We start from the raw sequence: 20446 nt of genomic DNA on the forward strand, positions 1-20446 counted from the left end.
GGGGAGCAAAGTGAGAAGCCTGAGGTAAGAGAGGGTCCTGCAGGTCAATCAGCCCTCGCAAACAGCCCCTGCATGGCACCTGGCCAGGCCTCGGGCACCCGTCCACCAGGGTGGACGTGAGACTTGTGTTCCTGTCCTCGGGAAGCCCAGATGTGGAGAAACCCAACCCTCATACATGGATGGTGGGAATGTAAAATGGTGCAGCCACTTTAGAAAACAGTGTGGCAGCTTCTCAAAAGGTTAAGTATAGACTTAACATGAAACCCAGCAATTCCACTCCTAGGCATACCCCCAGGAGAAATGAAAACATACTTCCAAATAAAACTTGTGCAAGAATGTTCACAGCAGCATTATTCATTTTGGCCCCAAAGTGGAAACAATTCAAATGTAAATAAAATGGTAAGCGAAATGTGGTCTATCCATACGATGGAATATTATTTGGCAATAAAAACAAATGAACTGTGGACACAGGCTACAGCAACAGGCTACAGTTCTGAACCTCAGAAATATGCTGAGTGAGAAAAGCCTGACACAAAAGACCATATACTGTAAATTACATTTTTATGAAATGTTCAGAAAAGGAAAAATATAGAGAGACAGAAATTAGACTAGTGGCTGCTTAGGGCTGGGGGTCGGGATGAGGAGTGTTTGCAAACTGGCATGAGGTTCTTTCTGGGGTGATGGAAATATTCTGCAATTAGATTGTTGTGTTAATTGCACAACTCTGTAAATTACCTAAAAAGCACTGCAAGTGTACATTTGCAACAAATGAATTTTACAGTATGTAAATTATAACTCAATAAAGCTAAAAAAAACCCCACCTCAATGAACATACCTTTGAGAATTGTGCATTTCATTGTATACACATTTTACATTAAAAGGAAAAAAACTACAAACAAATATGGAATTCTGGTCAATGAAATGCATGCTGAATTATTATAATGTCTACAAATTACTTGAAGTGTATCAAAATAAGATGGATAGATGTGTGATAAAACAAATGTATTAAAATGTCAGTCATAGGGAATTCCCAGTGGTTAGGACTCGGTGCTTTCACTGCCAGGGCCCAGGTTCATTCCCTGGTCAGGGAACTAAGATCCCAAAACCCGCGTGGTGCGGCCAAAAAAACAACGAAACAAAACAAACAAAAACCCAAAACACATACACACACACACACAAAACAAATAAAATGTCAATGGTAAAATCTAAGTGGTGTGTCTGTGCTCACTGTTACTTTCGACTTTGTTGCAGGTTTGAAAACTTTCACAACAAAATGTTAACATTTGAAGAGATAAAAAGGATTCAAGAGAAAGTGGCAAATACTGAAGATTAGCACAGAAGTTCTAATATACAGATAATCAGAGTCTCTGAAGACAAAAACTAAAACAAACAGAAACACCCAGAATACTAAAAACTCTAAAAACTTTCCTGAAATAAAAATGCATATTTGAAACTAACATATTGAAAGAGCATGACACATACTTCAAAAAATTGACCCAGAATAGCTGATACCAAGATATAGTTAGTAAAACTGCTGGACTTTAAATGAGGGGTTTGGACCTGATTTTATTGTTTAAAAATATTTATTTATTTATTTTGCTGCGCTGGTTCTTAGTTGCGGCACGCGGGATCTTCATTGCCATGTGCGGGATCTTTTAGTCGAGGCATGCGGGATCTAGTTCCCTGGCCAGGGATCGAACCCGAGCGCCCTGCATTGGGAGCGCAGAGTCTTAGCCACTGGACCACCAGGGAAGTCCCATGGACCTGGTATTTTTTAAAATCTTCTAAAACTCTTCGACTCCATGAATTCCTGAATTTTTCCTATCTACCAGCCAGCCAGACTTTTGATTGGACCCCCTCAGTTAAACCTTGCTTGCCCTGATGAGATACTGTTTTTCTTTCTCTGAGTTCCACATTACTGATTGTCTGTCCTCTTAGTATTTTCAGCTTCATATTCTTGTTTACTCACTCCTTCAGGTCCACCTCTGATCTCCCCAGTAGACTAGGAACTATTTTGGGAAGAGTCCTCTGACTTACACATCATTATCATTCCCATAATGCTTAAACCAGATCCTGCTCTCCCATCCTCAGCTGGCACCTGACCCTCAAGCACTTACCTTCTGGTCCCATAAACCACCCTTTTCCTGAAAGTCCTAGGTATACAGAGACAGGAAATACTGGAAAGTCAGCTTGGCATTTTACAGAAAAGGTCTTTGTTCTGAGTCCTGCCTCACCCTCTTACTAGCTGTGTAACCCTGGGTAAGTCACAATAATCTCACTTAGTGTCTATGAAACCCTATTTCCTCACTTCTGAAATAGTGATAATGATAACACCCACCCTCATTGAGGAGCTATTCAAAACAGGCACCAACCATTCAGAATGGAGACTGGCCAGAAACACCTGATACAGCCATACCAGGAGTATGCGCTGAATGTCAGCCAGGGGAATTATTATAACTGTAGCCATTTTGGTTCCCTCCCCAAGGCCACCTTCTCCAGAAGGCTTTCTTTTCCTTTGCTTTTTTAAAAAATAATTTATTTATTTATTAATTTATGTCTGCATTGGGTCTTTGTTGCTGCGCGGGGGCTTTCTCTAGCTGTGGCGAGCGGGGCTACTCTCCACTGCGGTGGCCTCTCTTTTTGCGAAGCACGGGCTCTAGGCACGTGGGCTTCAGTAGTTGTGGTTCGCTGGCTCTAGAGCACAGGCTCTGTAGTTGTGGCGCATGGGCTTAGTTGCTCCACGGCATGTGGGATCTTCCCAGACCAGGGCTCGAACCCGTGTCCCCTGCACTGGCAGGCAGATTCTTAACCACTGCGCCACCAGGGAAGTCCCTCTTTTTCTTTTTATTGAGGTATAACTGACATACAACATTATATTAGTTCCAGGTGATATAACATAAGGATTCAATATTTGTATAGAAGGCTTTCTCAGAATAAGCCCTTTTGACTTTCACACAAGGCCTGTGACTTTCTCCACAGGACCTAATCCTAGGGAAGCCACTGAAGAGGGAATTAGGTGGATGCCAGAGTCAGAAACGGAGGGCTGGGTGAACAGCAAGCCTAGAGCGGAATGCCAGGACTCGCGGGAGGGTGAGACTGGAGAATGCCTTCTAGTTGTGCTCAGTGGGTCACTGCCAGTGCCAGATAAGCAGCCCAGCACCAACCAGACACAGTAGGGTAACATCAGGGCAGTGGTGGAGCCTACCTTGGGGTGAATATGCTTTTGTGTGTGTGTGTGTGTGTGTGTGTGTGTATGTGTGAAAGAGAAACAGTTAACAAGAGGTCAAGATGGCACGAATGAGCCACCCTCCCTTGCCCCATCCATTTGGTTAGTTTGGTAATTACAACTCAAGGGAACAGTTCTTGCAAATGAGTAACAAAGCAACGTGTGTGTACTGGGGAGCTCAGAATGCTGCTGCAAAGGCGGGGGGTGACTGAGCCCACACTGGAACCAGGGGCTCCCCACCTTGGGGTGGTTTTCCTCTTCTATCCAACCCCCAAGCCCTAAACTCAAAGGAGGGGCATAACATGAGAACCTAAGCTTTTGCATCTTCTTCCAGGAGCACATTACCAATCAGAGTGGCTAACAGTCTCAAGAGAACATTAGCTTCTAAGAAAATATGAGGCAACTGAAGAAAGCAAGTACTATAAAAGATGCTTTCTCTGGTATAGGCTGTCTTTCTCTCATAAGTAATGGACCAGACAGGAAAAAGAATTTTAAAGCATAATAAATATCCTCAAGACGGCAGGGAGCATACTAGAAACATAAAATAGGAAGAGCAGGTAAAGAAAAGCAGTAAGTGGAGACAATGGACGTAAAAAATATAACAGTTAAAAAACCCTCAAATATTAAAAAAAAAATCCAATTTAAAAATGGGCAATGAACAGACATTTCTCCAAAGATATACAAATGGCCAATAAGCACATGAAAAGATGCACAAAGTCATTAGCCATTAGGAAAATGCAAATTGAAACCACAAAGAGATACCACTTTATACCCACTAGGATGGCTTTAACAAAAAAAGACAGATAATAACAAGTGTTGGTGAGAACATAGAGAAACTGGAACCCTCATTCTTTGCTGGTGGGAATGTAAAATGGTGCAGCCAATTGGAAAAGCCTGTCAGTTCCTCAAAAGGTTACACAGAGAGTTACCATATGACCGAGCAATATGACTCTTAGGTGTACACTCATGGAAAAAAATATATGTCCACACGATAACCTGGAAACAAATGTCTACAGCAGTATTATTCATAATAGCCAGAAAGTGGAAACTCATGTCCATCAACTGTTGAATGGATAAAATGTGGTAATCCACACAACAGAATAATATTCAACAATAAAAAGGAATGTTGTATGTCAATCGTACCTCAATAAAAAATTTTTTTAATTAAAAAAAAGGGAATGGGGCTTCCCTGGTGGCACAGTGGTTGAGAGTCTGCCTGCCGATGCAGAGGACACGGGTTCGTGCCCCGGTCCAGGAAGATCCCACATGCCGCGGAGCGGCTGGGCCCGTGAGCCATGGCCGCTGAGCCTGCGCATCCGGAGCCTGTGCTCCGCAACGGGAGAGACCACAACAGTGAGAGGTCCGCGTACCGCAAAAAAAACCCACAAAAAAACCATCATCAAACATTAGCGCACACTCCAACATTAAAAAACACACAAAGAAAACAAACCATCATGGATAAGAATCAGCAGAAATTAAAGACAGCAAGATTGGATCCCCAAGAGCTTCAAACAGAATGATCAGACATAGACTATAAAAGAAGTATTTAAATTATTAAATACTTTAATTTTATTAAAATAAGTATTTACAATGCTGGGGGGAAATAAATGTCAACTTTGAATTTTACATCTGATTAAATAAAGAATGAGGGTAAACTAAACACATTTTAAACAAAAGCCCAAACAGTTTATCATCAACCAATTATTACTAAAGGACTTCTAAAAGGTATACTTTGGAAAGAGGGAAACTGAACCCAGAAGGAAGGACTGAAATGTCCCCAAACTGGTAAAAATATGTATAAATCTAAACAGTCACTGACTGTGTAAAACAACCATAATGACGACTAATTCGGAAGTAAAAAGGAGAGACAATAATAACAACAGTATTGTTGCTAGACAGCAATCATGCTAGATGGGGTAGGGGTGGTTCAGAGCACATGGGGTCTAGGCCCTTGCAGTCAGTGTTCAGGAGGAGGGTGGAAATACTGGTAACGTCAGACTTGGCCACAGCACAGTGGAAGCTAAAAGATGGAATGTGTCTTCAAAACTCAGAGAAAACTTATTTCCAACCTAGAACTCTTTATGTGGCATAAAGAATTGTCATACCTACAAGGTCTCAAAAAATTTACTTGTCACATACCCTTTCTCAGGAAGCTATACTAGAAGATGTACTCGCCCAAAATGAGGATGTAAACAAAGAGAGGAAAATATGGAATTTAGAACACAGGGAACCCTACAGAGGAAAGCGACAAAGGGAATTCCACAGAATGATGAAGGGAGATCCTAGGATGGAATCAGTGCAACAGGCCTAGTGCACAGCTGGACCAGACTGTAGTACTAAGACAAAAGGTCTCAGGAGGTATGTCCCCCACAAAGAAGAAACTGATTCTCTGATGAGCTTGAAAGTATTGAGAGAAGGTTTATATTTTTGGTTTATATTTGGTTTATATTTAGACATGAATTCGTGATCCACACACAGAAAACAAAGCTTACTTCGGTTTGCTATATGGCTCAGCTAATATCATCATCATGTAAATACAAAAATGACAACAAAAATTACTACATATATATTGGGGGAATGGGAGGAGAAGAGGGAAATGTGTATGTGTTTATGTGTGATGTAGAGGAGAGGGGGCCAGAAAAATCTCTTTATCCTCTATATCAGAAAGTCAATAGATATAATTTAAAATTGAAAACAACAAAAGCAGTATGAGCACGCTATTTAGAAATAAGAAGGTAAATACTAGAAGAAATAGCTAAAAGAGCATAAATGGTTGTACCCTAGGGAGTGGGAATCAGGAGTTACGAAAGGAGGAGCAACTCCCACTCTTGTGTGTGTGTGTGTGTGTGTGTGTGTGTGTGTGTGTGTGAGACATACCTTGGCCTTTTAAACTGTGCAAGCATAGGGACTTCCCTGGTGGTGCAGTGCTTAAGAATCCGCCTGCCAATGCAGGGGGCATGGGTTCAAGCCCTGGTCCGGGAAGATCCCACATGCTGCGGAGCAACTAAGCCCGTGTGCCACAACTATTGAGCCTGCACTCCAGAGCCCACGAGTCACAACTACTGACTCTGTGAGCCTGTGCACCTAGTGCCTGTGCTCCGCAACAAGAGAAGCCACTGCAATGAGAAGCCCTCGCACCGCAATGAAGGGTAGCCCCCGCTCGCCCCAACTAGAGAGAAAGCCCGTGCGCAGCAACAAAGACCCAACACAGCCAAAAATAAATAAATTTTAAAAAATAAAAATAAACTGTGTAAGCATAAAACTGTAATTTTTGTTTTCATTTCTCATAATTTTATTTTTATGAAAACTAAAACCCTCCAAAATTCACACATGGTTATGGTATAGTGAATTATAAGAACAAATATAAAGAGGATAATCTAAAATCTTCTACAGAGAAAAGCAGGTCACAAACTAAGTAACAAGAACCAGATTGACATCAATTTTCAACAGCACCTGCTTTTTGCAAGAAGAAACCACCGTCAGTTTTCAATGTGTTGAAGGAAAAAAAACTTTGACTCAAGAATTTTAACACAAGGGTGAAATAAACATGTTCTCAGGCATACAAGCCTCAGAAAGTTTATCACATAAAGCCCCCTTTTGAAAACACTCTTGGAGAAAGTTCATCAGCAAAAAGAGAAATAGATCCAGAAGAAAGCAACAGACATGGGAAGGGAGAGTAAATAATTTAGTGAGGTGTATCACTGTTTGAAAGGCAACAAACAAATGGCATATCTGTAACAATCCAGGACTCAAACTAGATGATGCTAAGAGGGGAGAAGGCAGTACCTAGGGAAGTGACATGCTAGAATACTTATCTAATTGGGTGGGGCCGTTTATCGATAACTTTAAGAATTTTATGGTAAAAATAACCATGGATACGGGTTTTATAAGTTAATAATTAGCAAGTCCTCTAATCTTATTCATAATATCTGACTGAAAGCTCTTGTTTGACCTTTATCATGAATTCCTAAATGATCCATGACATCCCTCAACACATACTCCACTCCCCCACTCCCCCTCCGCCACACAAAGTAATTAGAAAACCTTAAGAGAACTAATATTTCTCGGCCTTTTCTTCCCAAGAGACTCTGGGGCGGGAGTTGCAACTGTGACCTCGCATCCCTAGGTTTGACCTGTTACCCACCTAGGTCCGGAGCCCGGAGCCTACTCTCAGCCATTGAACTCTCCAGTTCAAGGCAATCGTCGCCTGAAAAAGAAGGACAAAACAGCAGCTGAACCACCTTCACTAGCCTTCGATCTTCCATCATCCCCTCCTCCCGTCTCCCAAACCCCGCACAATTCCCATCGAGGGTCCCAGGAACCCCAAGACTCAACTCCATCCCAACCCATGTCCCCTCTCCACTCCCGCGCCTCCTTCTAGGTTCTTATCCCTCAGCCCCCTTTCATACTCTGCTCCCTCAACTCCCGTGGCCTCTTCGCCACCCCTTGTCTTACATTTCAATTCCCGTGCCTCTCTCCAGGCTCTTGTCCCCCCAGTCCCTCTGCCCCCTTTAGACCTCTATCCCTTCTATTCCTGTGACCCCTTCCCGGTCCCTCTACTCTCCCCAGCTCCCGGACCTATCTGCTCCCCAATTCTTGTGCCCACTTCCCAACCCCGCACCCTTCTTTAACTCTTAGGACCCCTTTCCGCCTTGCTTCTCACCCCTGCTTCCCCTTCCCGGCATCCGTACCCTTTCCCGGCTCCCTCCTCAAATTCTCGGCTCTTTCTCGGCCTCCGTACTCCTTTAAGGCCGCCGTATCACATTCGCGGGTTCCATGAGCTTTCAGCCTCCCGTGCACCGGCTGTTCCTTTGCAACTATAACATTATTCTCTAGGTGCCCTGGGCCGCGGCTTCGGTTTAAATTTCCTGTCGTCTCCGCCTCTAAAACTACGTAAGAGCTGCGAGACTGCCCTACGGGGGCCCTGGGAGGACAATATTAACTCAGCAAACCTTTTCCCCCCCTTCCCCTTCGTTTTCCGCTCTGTTTTCTATTTCTGTCTCTTCATGTCTCGGCTTTTCATAGGCTGGAGATATTTTGAGGCTTAATAGCCAGCAAGCTGGAGACTAGCAGTAGCATCTTAGTGATTCTTCACACTAAGCTAGTTTGAAATTCCTAGGAGTTCAATAATAACTAACAAAATAAGCCTAAAGCTTATAGTTTACATAAAGATTTCACGTACACACAATTTCATCTTCACACCTTTTGTCTCCCTTTTTCCACTTATCCAACCCCCCCCCAAATTCTCAAAAGTGGTGTCTCCATTCCTCACTTCCCTTCTTTTCTTCAACTCACCCAATTAGAGTTTGATCCTCACCCCTCCACTTATCAACTGTGACTTGCATTTTCCCCAATCCTATCTGACTTACAGAACATTGAAACAGCCTACTCCCTCCTTCTTGAAACACTTTCTTCTTTTTGCTTCCATTTCTACCCATTTTCATCTTACCTCAATGGCTCCTCCTCAACCTCCTTTGCTGGATCCAAAGCCACTTCCATTTAAAAATGTTGGCGTAGGCCAAGGCTTTAGCCCTTAACCCTCAGCCCTCTTCTCTTCCCTATTAACACTTTCTCCCAAGGAGATCTCTTCCAACTCCATGGCCTTACAATTCAGCTCTATGCTAACGCCCAAGTTCTGACATCTCCCCAGATCTCCAGACATATATTCAGGTACCTACTAGACATTTCCATTTAGGTGTAAAATAGGCATCTCAGGCTTAAGATGTTTAACATTTGTTCCACTCCCCAAAAAAACTCACCTATCCTTTTCTCAGCCTATCCCATCTCCGTAAATGTCACATCATCCACTCAGTTGTTCAAACCTATAAGTTATCTTTCAGTACTTTCCCTTATCCCCACCCCACTCCCAGAACGAATTCTACCAACTCCAAAGTACATCTTGAATCAGACCACTGCCACCACTGTAGTCCAACCCACTGTTATTTCTTGCCTAAAGTACTGCAGTCAATTCCTAACATACTTCTACTCTTGAATAGCTTCCTACCTCTTCCCAGTATAATCCATTCTCCATGAGCAACCAGTGATATTCTTTAAGCACCATGGTAGAAGTTTATATACCACATATACTTGGTATCCCTTCCCATGGGGCCTCTCCCTGCAGAAGAGTATACATCTCAGCTCTGAAGAATCCAGCTTGGCCATGTGACTTGCTTTGGCTATGAAACAAGGAAAAAAGTGACACATCATTTCCAAGAATACGTTTTAAAAGGCAGGCTGGTTTACCAAGTTCTCTCTTCCCCTATCTAGTGATGTCCAGCCAAAGGGTGCCCTGTCAACATGGGTTCTTTGGTGAAGAGTACCTGGAACAGAACCATGGGCAAGCCATAATGGATGTGTAGCATGATTAAGAAATAGGGCTTCCCTGGTGGCGCAGTGGTTAAGAATCCACCCGCCAACGCAGGGGACACGGGTTCCAGCCCTAGTCCGGGAAGATCCCACATGCCACGGAGCAATTAAGCCCGTGAACCACAACTACTGAGCCTGTGCTCTAGAGCCGCAAGCCACAGCTACTGAGCCCATGAGCCAAAACTACTGAAGCCCGCGCTCCTAGAGCCTGTGCTCCACAACGAAAGAAGCCACTGAAATGAGAAGCCCGCGCACCACAACTAAGAGTAGCCCCCCGCTCGCCACAACTAAGAGTAGCCCCCGCTCGCCGCAACTAGAGAAAAGCCTGCTCGCAGCAACGAAGACTCAACGCAGCCAGAAATAAAATAAATTAATTAAAAAAAAAAAGCCATTCACCTTAAAAAAAAAATAAACCTTTGTTGTTGTAACCTACTGAGATTTGGGCATCATTTGTTACCATATCAGAATCTAGCTCAAGATTGTCAAAGTGTGGTTCAGCCCTTTCAGAAGGTTCCATGAGGTTGAAACTTTTTACAGTGATATTAACATCATTACCCATTTTTTTCAATGACGATAAATGCATTTCATCATTTATTTAAGGTTTAAGCCCTTGCACTAGATTTTTACAAGCTGGTGAAAACTGACGAATTATTTCTCCCACAGAACTATAACCACATGTTCCCGGGCAGTATAAACATATGGTTGCGCTAACGTTAACACACATCACCATATTATCAATTACATAATAAAACGAATTGTCAAGTATCCACATATTAAGTTACACAGCTCAAAAGGCATATAAAGTATTAAATGTAAACCCACTTCTGTTTGTTTTTTTTTTTTGCAAGAGAGGTTGGGAATCACACTTCAAACAAAATTAAGTTGGTAAACAACTTCAGATAAGTTTGAAAAATAATTACAAGAATTTCAGAAATTTTATGATTAAGAATTGTTTTAGCTACAATAACAAAGTATTTCTACCTTTTAAAAAATATTTACTAAGTTAAAGGGCATGTTCTATATGTCCTGCACAAGACAAAGGCAACATTTTACTAAAAGTACTTAATAGCCTCCTCTCATTCTTTCATCAGGCCCCCCATGTAAGTTGCACCCCAAAGCGCAAACATTAAAATTAAGGCTTTTTTGTCTGGAGACATTAAAAACATGTGCTTCTGTACAATGTAGATTTTCAAAATGGAGGTCTTCTATAACAGCACAAAATGAGATTTACAGAAAGACATTAGATAATCACTGTAAGACTTGGTTAACTAAAAAAAAAGAGCAAATCTGATGTATACTGGTATGAATGTGGGAATTGTGAGCAAAGAAGCTTACAGGCCCTACTTTCTATGTTTGAAATGATGGAAGGAATAAACCACACAAGGTCCAGAGTGTTCATAGTTCCTGGGATTTCAATCCTATATGATACAAAAAATATATAAGTATTGTCCTGGGTATTTTGGCACCTAGTCTTTCTAAATTTCTTATATATTGATAAGATTCTGGCATGGAAACAGATTTAAAGACATGACTCAATACTGTATGATTTCAGGAAAGGTCAATTGGTACAAATGATAAGCACATTTTAAATGCTGAACAGCAAGAATCCTTTGCTAAGTGTCCAAGTAGGTTGATCATAACCCAAACATAGAGGTTGCAATTCTGCCAGGTTTCTGGCCTGGTAAAACTGCTTTTCAACACTCCTATGGAAGCTTCCTCAGACGTCACCAAGCCAACGCGCTGGCTAACATGTATGACAAATTCCATCCCGTCTAGTTTCCACTTCTAAGCAATGGCATCAGGCACCCCAGTTTTACTGAAGGCAACAGTTGTTTCTATGACCATTGGAGTCTTTGAAGCACAGCCACATTTTAGGACGATACTTCTCCAAATACAAAAGTTGCTTGCTGTTAAAAGCTCCAAGCTGCTTTTGTCTTATGAACTGTACTGCATCTTCATATTTCATTCCACCTTCAATTAACGCTTGGGCGACAAGCACTGGAGCTCTCCCAAGGCCTGCAACACAATGAATGGCAATACAACAACCAGGGTCTTCACGGAACTTAATTTTCACAAGACTTAACCAATCATCAACAATCTGGTTAGATGGTGGTGCGCCATCGTCAAAAGGCCAGTCGAGAACATGGATGCCTTCTCTCTCCACGAGAGTAGTGTCATAAGTTGCTTCACATAGTCTTCCTATTGTGGTAACTCCACACTTCTTAAGGTCCTCTATAAATTTGCTTAAGGCCACATTTGTTGGGTTGTGTGTAATAAGAAATCTCATGTTCTTGTAAGTGACTTCCACATGGATCATTTGAGCCATGTTAATTTAGTTAAAAAACACTCAATAGGGTTATGAAAGAATTTTAAAAATTGAATACAGAAATGATGCAAAGAAGCTGAGTCTACTTCAATATACTCCACTTGAAATTCTCAGTGCTTTTGAGTATGAAATTGGGAGTAATGGGAAATGAAATGAACCTCCTAACAAAAAGCAGCAATTCTTCAATCCAGTAATACTGAGGCAGTAGAAAGGAAGTACAATGCTCTGAGGATTTCAGTTCCACGCTTCCGTGTCCAGGTTAGCCACTTTTATGGGGGCTTCTCGGTGGAGTAGTAATGAATTTCTACAGTTCACTTGTCTGCACAGAGGTCATGCTGGGCCTGGCAGTAATCTCCACTGCCCTTCTGAAATTCCATAAATGGGTGACCAAGAACACCACAGAACCTGTCTCCAGCCTGTTCTCTTGGCATAGGTTTGGTTATCCCAAGAAAGGTCCACTCCTGTAGCTTCACTCTCAGGGCACCAAATGCTCATTATCCATTTTTGCTCTCTTTCTCTCATGAATGTTCAGTGGAGTATGCAGAGGCAAAAATGAGAATCCAACACTCTTCTGTTAAATCACGTATTAAAGACATTTGCAGAAATGTACAATAATGCCATTCTTCTAATTCTATTTCCATTAAAAATGCATCATCTATGTTAATACACAGAGGGCTTATTTTTATTTATTTTAAAAAGTATTTATTTATTTATTTTTAGCTGTGTTGGGTCTTCGTTGCTGCGTGCGGGCTTCTCATTGTGATGGCTTCTCTTGTTGTGGAGCACGGGCTCTAGGTGCGCGGGCTTCAGTAGCTGTGGCACACAGGATCAGTGGTTGTGGCGCATGGGCTTAGTTGCTCTGCGGCATGTGGGATCTTCCCGGACCAGGGATTGAACCCGTGTCCCCTGCACTGGCAGGCAGATTCTTAACCACTGTGCTACCAGGGAAGTCCCTCAGAGGGCTTATTTTTATTTTTTAAAAATTTATTTATTTATTTATATTTTTGTCTGCATTGGGTCTTCATTGCTGCATGTGGGCTCTCTCTAGTTGCAGCGAGCGGGGGCTACTCTTCGTTGTGGTGCGCGGGCTTCTCATTGCAGTGGCTTCTCTTGTTGCAGAGCATGGGCTCTAGGCGTGTGGGCTTCAGTAGTTGTGGCACACAGGCTCAGTAGTTGTGGCTTGAGGGCTCTGAGTGCAGGCTCAATAGTTGTGGCACATGGGCTTAGTAGCTCCGTGGCATGTGGGATCTTCCTGGACCAGGGCTCCAACCCGTGTCCACTGCATTGGCAGGCAGATTCTTAACCACTGCGCCACCAGGTAAGTCCCTATTTTTTTTTTTTTTTGCGGTACACGGGCATCTCACTGTTGTGGCCTCTCCCGTTGCGGAGCACAGGCTCCGGACACGCAGGCTCAACGGCCATGGCTCACGGGCCTAGCCACTCCGCGGAATGTGGGATCTTCCCGGACCGGGGCACGAACCCGTGTCCCCTGCATCGGCAGGCGGACTCTCAACCACTGCACCACCAGGGAAGCCCCACCTATTTTTTATTTTTATTTTTTTTCACATCTTTATTGGAGTATAATTGCTTTACAATGTTGGGTTAGTTTCTGCTGTACAACAAAGTGAATCAGCTATATGTATATCCCCTCCCTCTTGAGCCTCCCTCCCACCCTCCCTATCCCATCTCAGAGGGCTTATTTTTAAATGAACAAACTAGTATTTTAAAATTTTGGTTTAATTCCTAAGATGGTAAATATCAAATATGATTTTATAAGAATATATATACACACAAATACATAAAATATATATATTAGTATAAATTTAAAGATACCCACATTGTGGTAGCCGGTCTCCAAAATGGCCTGCATTGACTATCCTCGACTCCTGATAGCATGCCCACATCCAACAGGGCTATGTACCAATAGAGTATTGAGGAAATAATAATGTGTGGCTTCTGAGGCTAGGTCATAAAAGATATTTCAGTATCTGTACTGCTGTTTCTTAGATCACCTGATATGGGGGAAGCCAGCAGCCATGACATGAGGACGCTCAAGTATGCCTGTGGAGGGGCTTGCGCGGAGAGGAATGGAGGCTTCCTGCTAAGAGCTGGCCCCAACTTACCCATCCTGTGATGGAGCCATCTGGCAAGCAGATCCTTCAGCCTTAGTCTAGCTTTCAGATGACTGCAACCTCACAAGAGATCCCAAGTCATAAAATCCCAGCCAAGCTGCTCCCAAATTGCAGGCCCGCAGAAACCCAGAGAAAATAAATGATTAGTGTTGTTTTAAGTCATTAAATTTTGGGTGATTTGTTACACAGCAATAAATAACAAATACACACATAAGCAAAAATGCTGTTTGGCATTCTCCATTTTTTTTTTTTCTCTGTACGCGGGCCTCTCACTGTCGTGGCCTCTCCCGTTGCGGAACACAGGCTCCGGACACGCAGGCTCAGTGGCCATGGCTCACGGGGCCAGCTGCTCCGCGGCATATGGAATCTTCCCAGACCGGGGCACGAACCCTTGTCCCCTGCATTGGCAGGCGGACTCTCAACCACTGCACCACCAGGGAAGCCCCAAGAATTTAGTAGGTTTTTTTTTTTTTTTTTTTTTTTGCGGCACTCAGGCCTCTCACTGTTGTGGCCTCTCCCGTTGCAGAGCACAGACGTGCAGGCTATGGCTCACGGGCCGAGCCGCTCCGCGGCATGTGGGATCTTCCCGGACCGGGGCACGAACCCGTATCCCCTGCATCGGCAGGCGGACTCTCAATCACTGCGCCACCAGGGAAGCCCAATTTAGTAGGTTCTTAATGAATATTTGTTGAATGAGTGAAAAAAAAAAAAAAGAATCTCTCTGATCTTCAGTTTTTTCATTTGTAAAGTGAAGATAATATCTACCAGGAAGTGAGGTTTTAAAGATTAAAGATGCGTTTAGCACAAAGTCTGTGAACAGAAAAAGGGAGCATTTACCACGTGGCAAAAATATTTTGAGATAATAATTCAAGTTGTTCTCTCTCATTGTTTTTCTTGATTCCTGAGAGGAAGTGCTTAGAAAAGAAAAATCAGCTTATATCATAGAACAAGGACTGATTTCCCAATATCTAAAAAACTTTAACAAATAGATCCAGAAAAGATCAACCACCGAATTGAAAATGGGTAAAGGCACATTCACAGAAAAGGAAATACAAAGAGCATTCAAATGTGCTCAACCTCACTTAAAGCAGGAGAAATGCAAATTACATCTATACTGAAATACCATTTTTCACTTAACAGCCTGGCAAAGATCGATTTTGCTAGATAGTGCCAAATTGCCTTACATTGGGGTTGCACCAGACTCCTATGTAAGGCAATTTGGCACTATCTAGCAAAATTACAAATGCACATATCTTTCCACCCAGCAATCCCATTTCTAGGAGTTATTCTACAGATACACTCAGACATATGGGATATGACTTTGTAATAAAGGTATCTACTGCAGCATTACAGTATCTAGCAGCTATATGGTGTTTGTCAGACAAATACCTATAAAATAGTGACACAGAAAAGGGCTGCACATATATATGTTTAATTATTTAATTTTACAAATACACATGGAGTGCTTACTATGATGTTCAAAGTGCTTTAAAAATAGTAATTAGGTTAAAAAAATAGTAATTAGTTTAATCCTCATAATCATCCTTTGAGGTAGGGAGTAACTGCACCCATTTTATACATGGGAACACTGAGGTTAAAACCTGCTTGAGGTCACACAGCTAGAAGGTGTCAGTGCTGGGATTTGAACCCCAGCAACCTGACTTCAGAGTCCATGCTCTTAACATTGCTCTCTGCTGCCTCTCAGTGTAGGGCAAAATGGAAAACTGATACAGTGATATTAAAATCTGACAGGATAGATTTCAAGAGATAAAGGATTATTAGGAATACAGGTGTCATTTCTTGACGATAAACAATTTGCCAGGGACGAAATAACCTGGTACTTATATGACTCTAACAACATCAAAATATTTAAGCCAGAACTACAAGGGAAGACTGTAAAATCTACAAATATACTGGACATTTTAAGATACTTTTCTCCAAAAAACAGATGATAGATGAAACAAAAATAAAACGACATTAGCAACATATAAAAGATTCAATGATATAACTAACAAACATTAATATATAAATATTAGAAAATATGTTCAACTACACATGGAACATTATAAAACTTGACATACTATGCCACTAAAGTACCAACCGATACCAAAAAATCGCCATCATACAGAACACGTCCTATGACCACGATATGATGAAGTTAGAAACCAAAAACAAAAAGGTAAGTTTTTTGTTTGTTTGTTAAAGGATAAAACAAAATGCACTACTCTGGAATTTAAAAAACCACATTTCTAAATAATTCATGATAGGAGAATAAAACAATTACAGTGGAAATTGTAATATATCTAGAACTGCAACAATGAAAAACGATATATCAAAAGCTGCGAGATTCCTTTTAAAAAGTTGTAAAATTCAGCTAAGTAACCAGAGAGAAATGTATGACCTTAAATGTATATGCTATATTAGAAAATAAGACAGACTGAAAAGGAATCAGCTAAGTGTTCACCTTGAGAGGTCAGAAAATGAAGAGTACACCCAAAGATTACAGATGGTCAGAAATAATAAAGGATAGAAATTAATGAAATTAAGAAAAATTAATGAAATTAATGAAAATATTAAGAAAAAAGAAAAAGTAGACTCCTACAAATTAGCATGGCAAAGACAAACAAATGATCCAATAGAAAAACCCACAAGGGATGTAAACAGGCAATTCAAAGATGAGGACTTTTTTTTTTTTACTTTTTTCACTCAGAGTGTTTTTTATTTGCATTTCTTTTATGGCTAATGATGTTGAACACCTTGTTATGTGCTTATTTGCCACTTTATCTTATTTGGTAAAATATCTTCATGTCTTTTGCTCATTTTCTTTTTTTTTTTTGTATCTTTATTGGAGTGTAACTGCTTTACCATGTTGTGTTAGTTTCTGCTGTACAAAAATGTAAATCAGCTGGGACTTCCCTGGTGGCGCAGTGGTTAAGAATACGCCTGCCAATGCGGGGGACACGGGTTTGATCCCTGGTCCGGGAAGACCCCACATGCCGCGGAGCAACTAAGCCCGTGTGCCACAACTACTGAGCTTGTGGGCCAAAACTACTGAAGCCTGAGCGCCTAGAGCCCGTAGTCCACAAGAGAAGCCACTGCAGTGAGAAGCCCGTGCACCGCAACGAAGAGCAGCCCCTGCCCGCTGCAACTAGAGAAAGCCTGTGCGCAGCAATGAAGACCCAACACAGGCATAAATAAATAAATAAAAATTAACAAACAAAAAAAGAAAGTAAATCAGCTATATGTATACATACATCCCTATATCCCCTCCCTCTTGAGCCTCCCTCCCACCTTCCCTATCCCACCCCTCTAGATTGTCACAAAGCATCAAGCTGATAAAAGATGAGGAAATTTTAATGGCTGATAAATGTATTAAAAGTGCTCAGACTCACTAGTAGTTAAATGCAAATTAAACTAGTAGTGCAAGTTAAATTAGATGCTCTTTCACACCCCTTTGACTGGCAAAAATTAAAGTATATTAAAAGCAAGTTTTAGTAAAAATGTGAAGACAAGGGTGGGAATGCAAACTGGGACAAGCCCTTGGGACAGCAATATGGTGATATCCACAAGGTTTATGCCCTTCAACTCAGCAATTCTGTTTCTAGGTATATCCTGGTCTCCAAAGAGAGATGTGCACCCCTCAGACACAAGATAATCACAGAGGTGCCAAAAGGAAGCATTAGTATTTAAATATATTTTTTTATCCAAAAGAAAAACAAGTAAGTTTTACTAATCTTTAGGAAACAGACTGATGCTGGCGCCCTCCCTGTGCTCTTGTCAGAGATCCTGGGTTATGAAGTAAAGCAAATGAGTTATATGGGTAAAGGGTAAGGGAGCTTCATATGTGGAGGGGTTGTCTGTGTTTTCTTTTCAGGGTTTGGCGACGTGTTTTTCACTGTTCTCCACAGTTTACAAATCCCCAGATAAATGGAATTACAGATTATGCTATTTGGATTTTCCTAGCCCCCAAAAGTGAACAAGAGGCTTAACAAGATTCCTCCAAAGAAGCAAGATTAAGATTACAAATAATCCTAATGACTCTCACACAAGTGTGAGTACAAACTCTCAGGTTCAATGAGAGAGTCAGCTGGTCAGTGGGTGAGAAAATCACTGAAGTTCAAGAGAGACTCTTGCCAGTAATGAATCCTTAACACTACCGAACTGTACACTTAAAAGTGGTTCAGATGGCAAATTTTATATCATGGGCATTTTGCCACAGTTAAAATTTTAAATAAATAATAAGTGGGAAAGTAACGAAGCATATTCAGCCACATTATTTTCACTAAAGATTTTTTAAAAAAATATTTACTTATTTATTTGGCTGCACTGGGTCTTAGTGGCGGCGTGCGGGATCTAGTTCCCTGACCAGGGATCAAACCCGGGCCCCCTGTATTGGGAGCGTGGAGCTTAGCCACTGGACCACCAGGGAAGTCCCTCACTAATGATTTTTGTACTACAAAGAAATAAATATTTGTAATATATTATTTCCTTCTTTTTTCAATTGCCCTTTTTACAGTTATCTTTTTGTATATCTTATGATGGACATACTAATTTGGAATAGTGGTTCACATATGTATTTCATAAATAAATACATATTCATATTTTAGGGGTGCACAGCAAAAATATTTTTCCTGCTAAGAGGATGTGGCAAAAATATGTTTGATGCTTGCTGGCCTAGAGAAACTTTTCCACAGGTGGGCAAGGAGACATAAAAAGGAATGTGACTTGAAGCACTGTTTGAAGAACTGGGAAATAATCTAAATGTCCATCAGCGGAGAAATGGATCAGCTGGGCTATATTCAAGCACTGGAATACTATACAGTGCTTTAAATGAATGAATAAGAGCTACATGTATCAACATGGGTAAATATTTTCAAGATCTTAAGTGAAAAAAGCATACTGCAGAATGAAAAGTCTAACATGCAAAACAATGTGATATATTGTTCATGGATACATCCATATGGATACATACACACATATGTTATAATATGTATTACATATGTAGTAATATGTACTATGTTTAAAAACATTCAAGAGGAGGACAAATACCAAATTCAGGAATAGAGGTTACCTCTTGGTAGGGAAGGAAGCAAAGGAGATTGGACGCATTATTTCTTTAAAACAAAAAGATGGGGCTTCCCTGGTGGCACAGTGGTTAAGAATCCACCTGCCAATGCAGGGGACACAGGTTCAATCTCTGGTCCGGGAAGATCCCACATGCCGCGGAGCAGCTAAGCCCATGCGCCACAACTACTAAGCTTGCCCTCTAGAATCCACGAGCCACAACTACTGAGCCCTCGTGCCACAACTACTGAAGCCCTCACGCCTGGAGCCCGTGCTCTGCAACAAGAGGAGCCACCGCAATGTGAAGCCCATGCACCACAATGAAGAGTAGTGCCCACTCGCTGCAACTAGAGAAAGCCCACATGCAGCAACAAAGACCCAATGCAGCCAAAAATAAAATAAATATTTAAAAAAGATGCAAGGTAAATTAATATAACAAATAGCTCATACTTTTAAAACAAGATGTTTTAAAACTAGTCTCCCTGAGTTCTCCTCCTCAGCGACGACCCTCTTCACATTCCCTTGTGTATCTTTCCAGAGATATTTTATGCACATGCCAGGTCAGATATGTGTGTGTATTTCTCCCCATCCCTCCAACTTTTTAAACACAAATGGTAGCAAACATTACATACTGTTCTGAGCCTCACTTTTTTCTTTAACAACGTATCTTGAATTTTGTTACATGTCACTACATAAAGAGCTTCTTCCACTTTCATGGCTGCACAATACTTCCTTCCGTGGCTTTTTTGAGTCAGTCTCCTATAGATAGAATGTAGACTATTCCTGTCTTTTCACTACAATTAGCGTCACTGCAACGGATATCCTTATAAATATGTCATTCTGCACACATGCATGTATTATAATAAATTCCCAGAAGGATAAATGCTGGGTCTTTTCAAATTGCCCTCCAACAAGATTGTACCGATTTACTTTCTGCAGAAACATTTTCCAGTGCCTGTTACCCAATGTCAGATCAACACAGTATTATCAGACTTTTAAATCTGAGAAGAAAACATGTTATCTCATTGCAAGTTTAATTTGCATATTTTAAAAGTTATAAATGACTTTTTTTTTTCCAGTGTAAAAAGCCATCTTGATTTTTTTCTGTATACTCTCTGTCATTTGTCCAGTGGTATGAATTGGTTTTTTGAACTATGAGCTATAACTTTTGTAATAAAATAGCCAATGAGGATTTTGTAAAATGCAGGGTCTGTAGAGCCTTCACTCAGTTTTGTAAGAAGTTTCTAGGATGTCTTCAAAAAGCCTTTGTGCACTGTACCAATATCGATTTCCTGATTTTGATATTATACTATAGCTATGTAAGATGGTACC

The 20446-nt window shown here is 41.3% G+C and overlaps 2 protein-coding genes across 5 annotated transcripts in view; both read right to left on the minus strand.

Annotated features, from left to right (window-relative positions):
• The window catches only part of DBF4B (DBF4B-CDC7 kinase regulatory subunit), a 41466-nt gene that overhangs the window by 18842 nt on the left and 2178 nt on the right, over window positions 1–20446 (minus strand). The window contains exons 2-4 of one of the 3 annotated variants that reach the window (XM_060290033.2): window positions 14042–14147; window positions 9231–9402; window positions 7371–7433 (exon numbers count right to left, since the gene is read on the minus strand). In XM_060290033.2, coding sequence (XP_060146016.1) covers window positions 7371–7404 — 34 coding nt within the window. In that variant the 5' untranslated portion in view covers window positions 7405–7433; window positions 9231–9402; window positions 14042–14147. Of the gene's footprint in view, window positions 1–7370; window positions 7434–7917; window positions 8052–9230; window positions 9403–14041; window positions 14148–20446 lie in introns of those variants that run through there. The other 2 variants (XM_030849040.3, XM_070044409.1) reach the window with 2 other exon arrangements.
• LOC132594160 (protein tyrosine phosphatase type IVA 1-like) lies at window positions 11350–12103 on the minus strand. Of its 2 annotated transcripts, XM_060290707.1 has the most exons (2): window positions 11592–12103; window positions 11350–11516 (listed from the first exon to the last, which is right to left on the minus strand). In XM_060290707.1, exons 1-2 carry the CDS (start codon window positions 11916–11918, stop codon window positions 11406–11408), a joined length of 438 nt encoding a protein of 145 aa, XP_060146690.1. In that variant the 5' UTR covers window positions 11919–12103; the 3' UTR covers window positions 11350–11405. The 2 variants fall into 2 exon arrangements, with proteins under 2 accessions (XP_060146690.1, XP_060146689.1); XM_060290706.1 differs by having other exon boundaries at window positions 11350–12103.

This window comes from Globicephala melas, chromosome 20, assembly GCF_963455315.2.
Source record: "Globicephala melas chromosome 20, mGloMel1.2, whole genome shotgun sequence".
NCBI lineage: Eukaryota > Metazoa > Chordata > Mammalia > Artiodactyla > Delphinidae > Globicephala > Globicephala melas.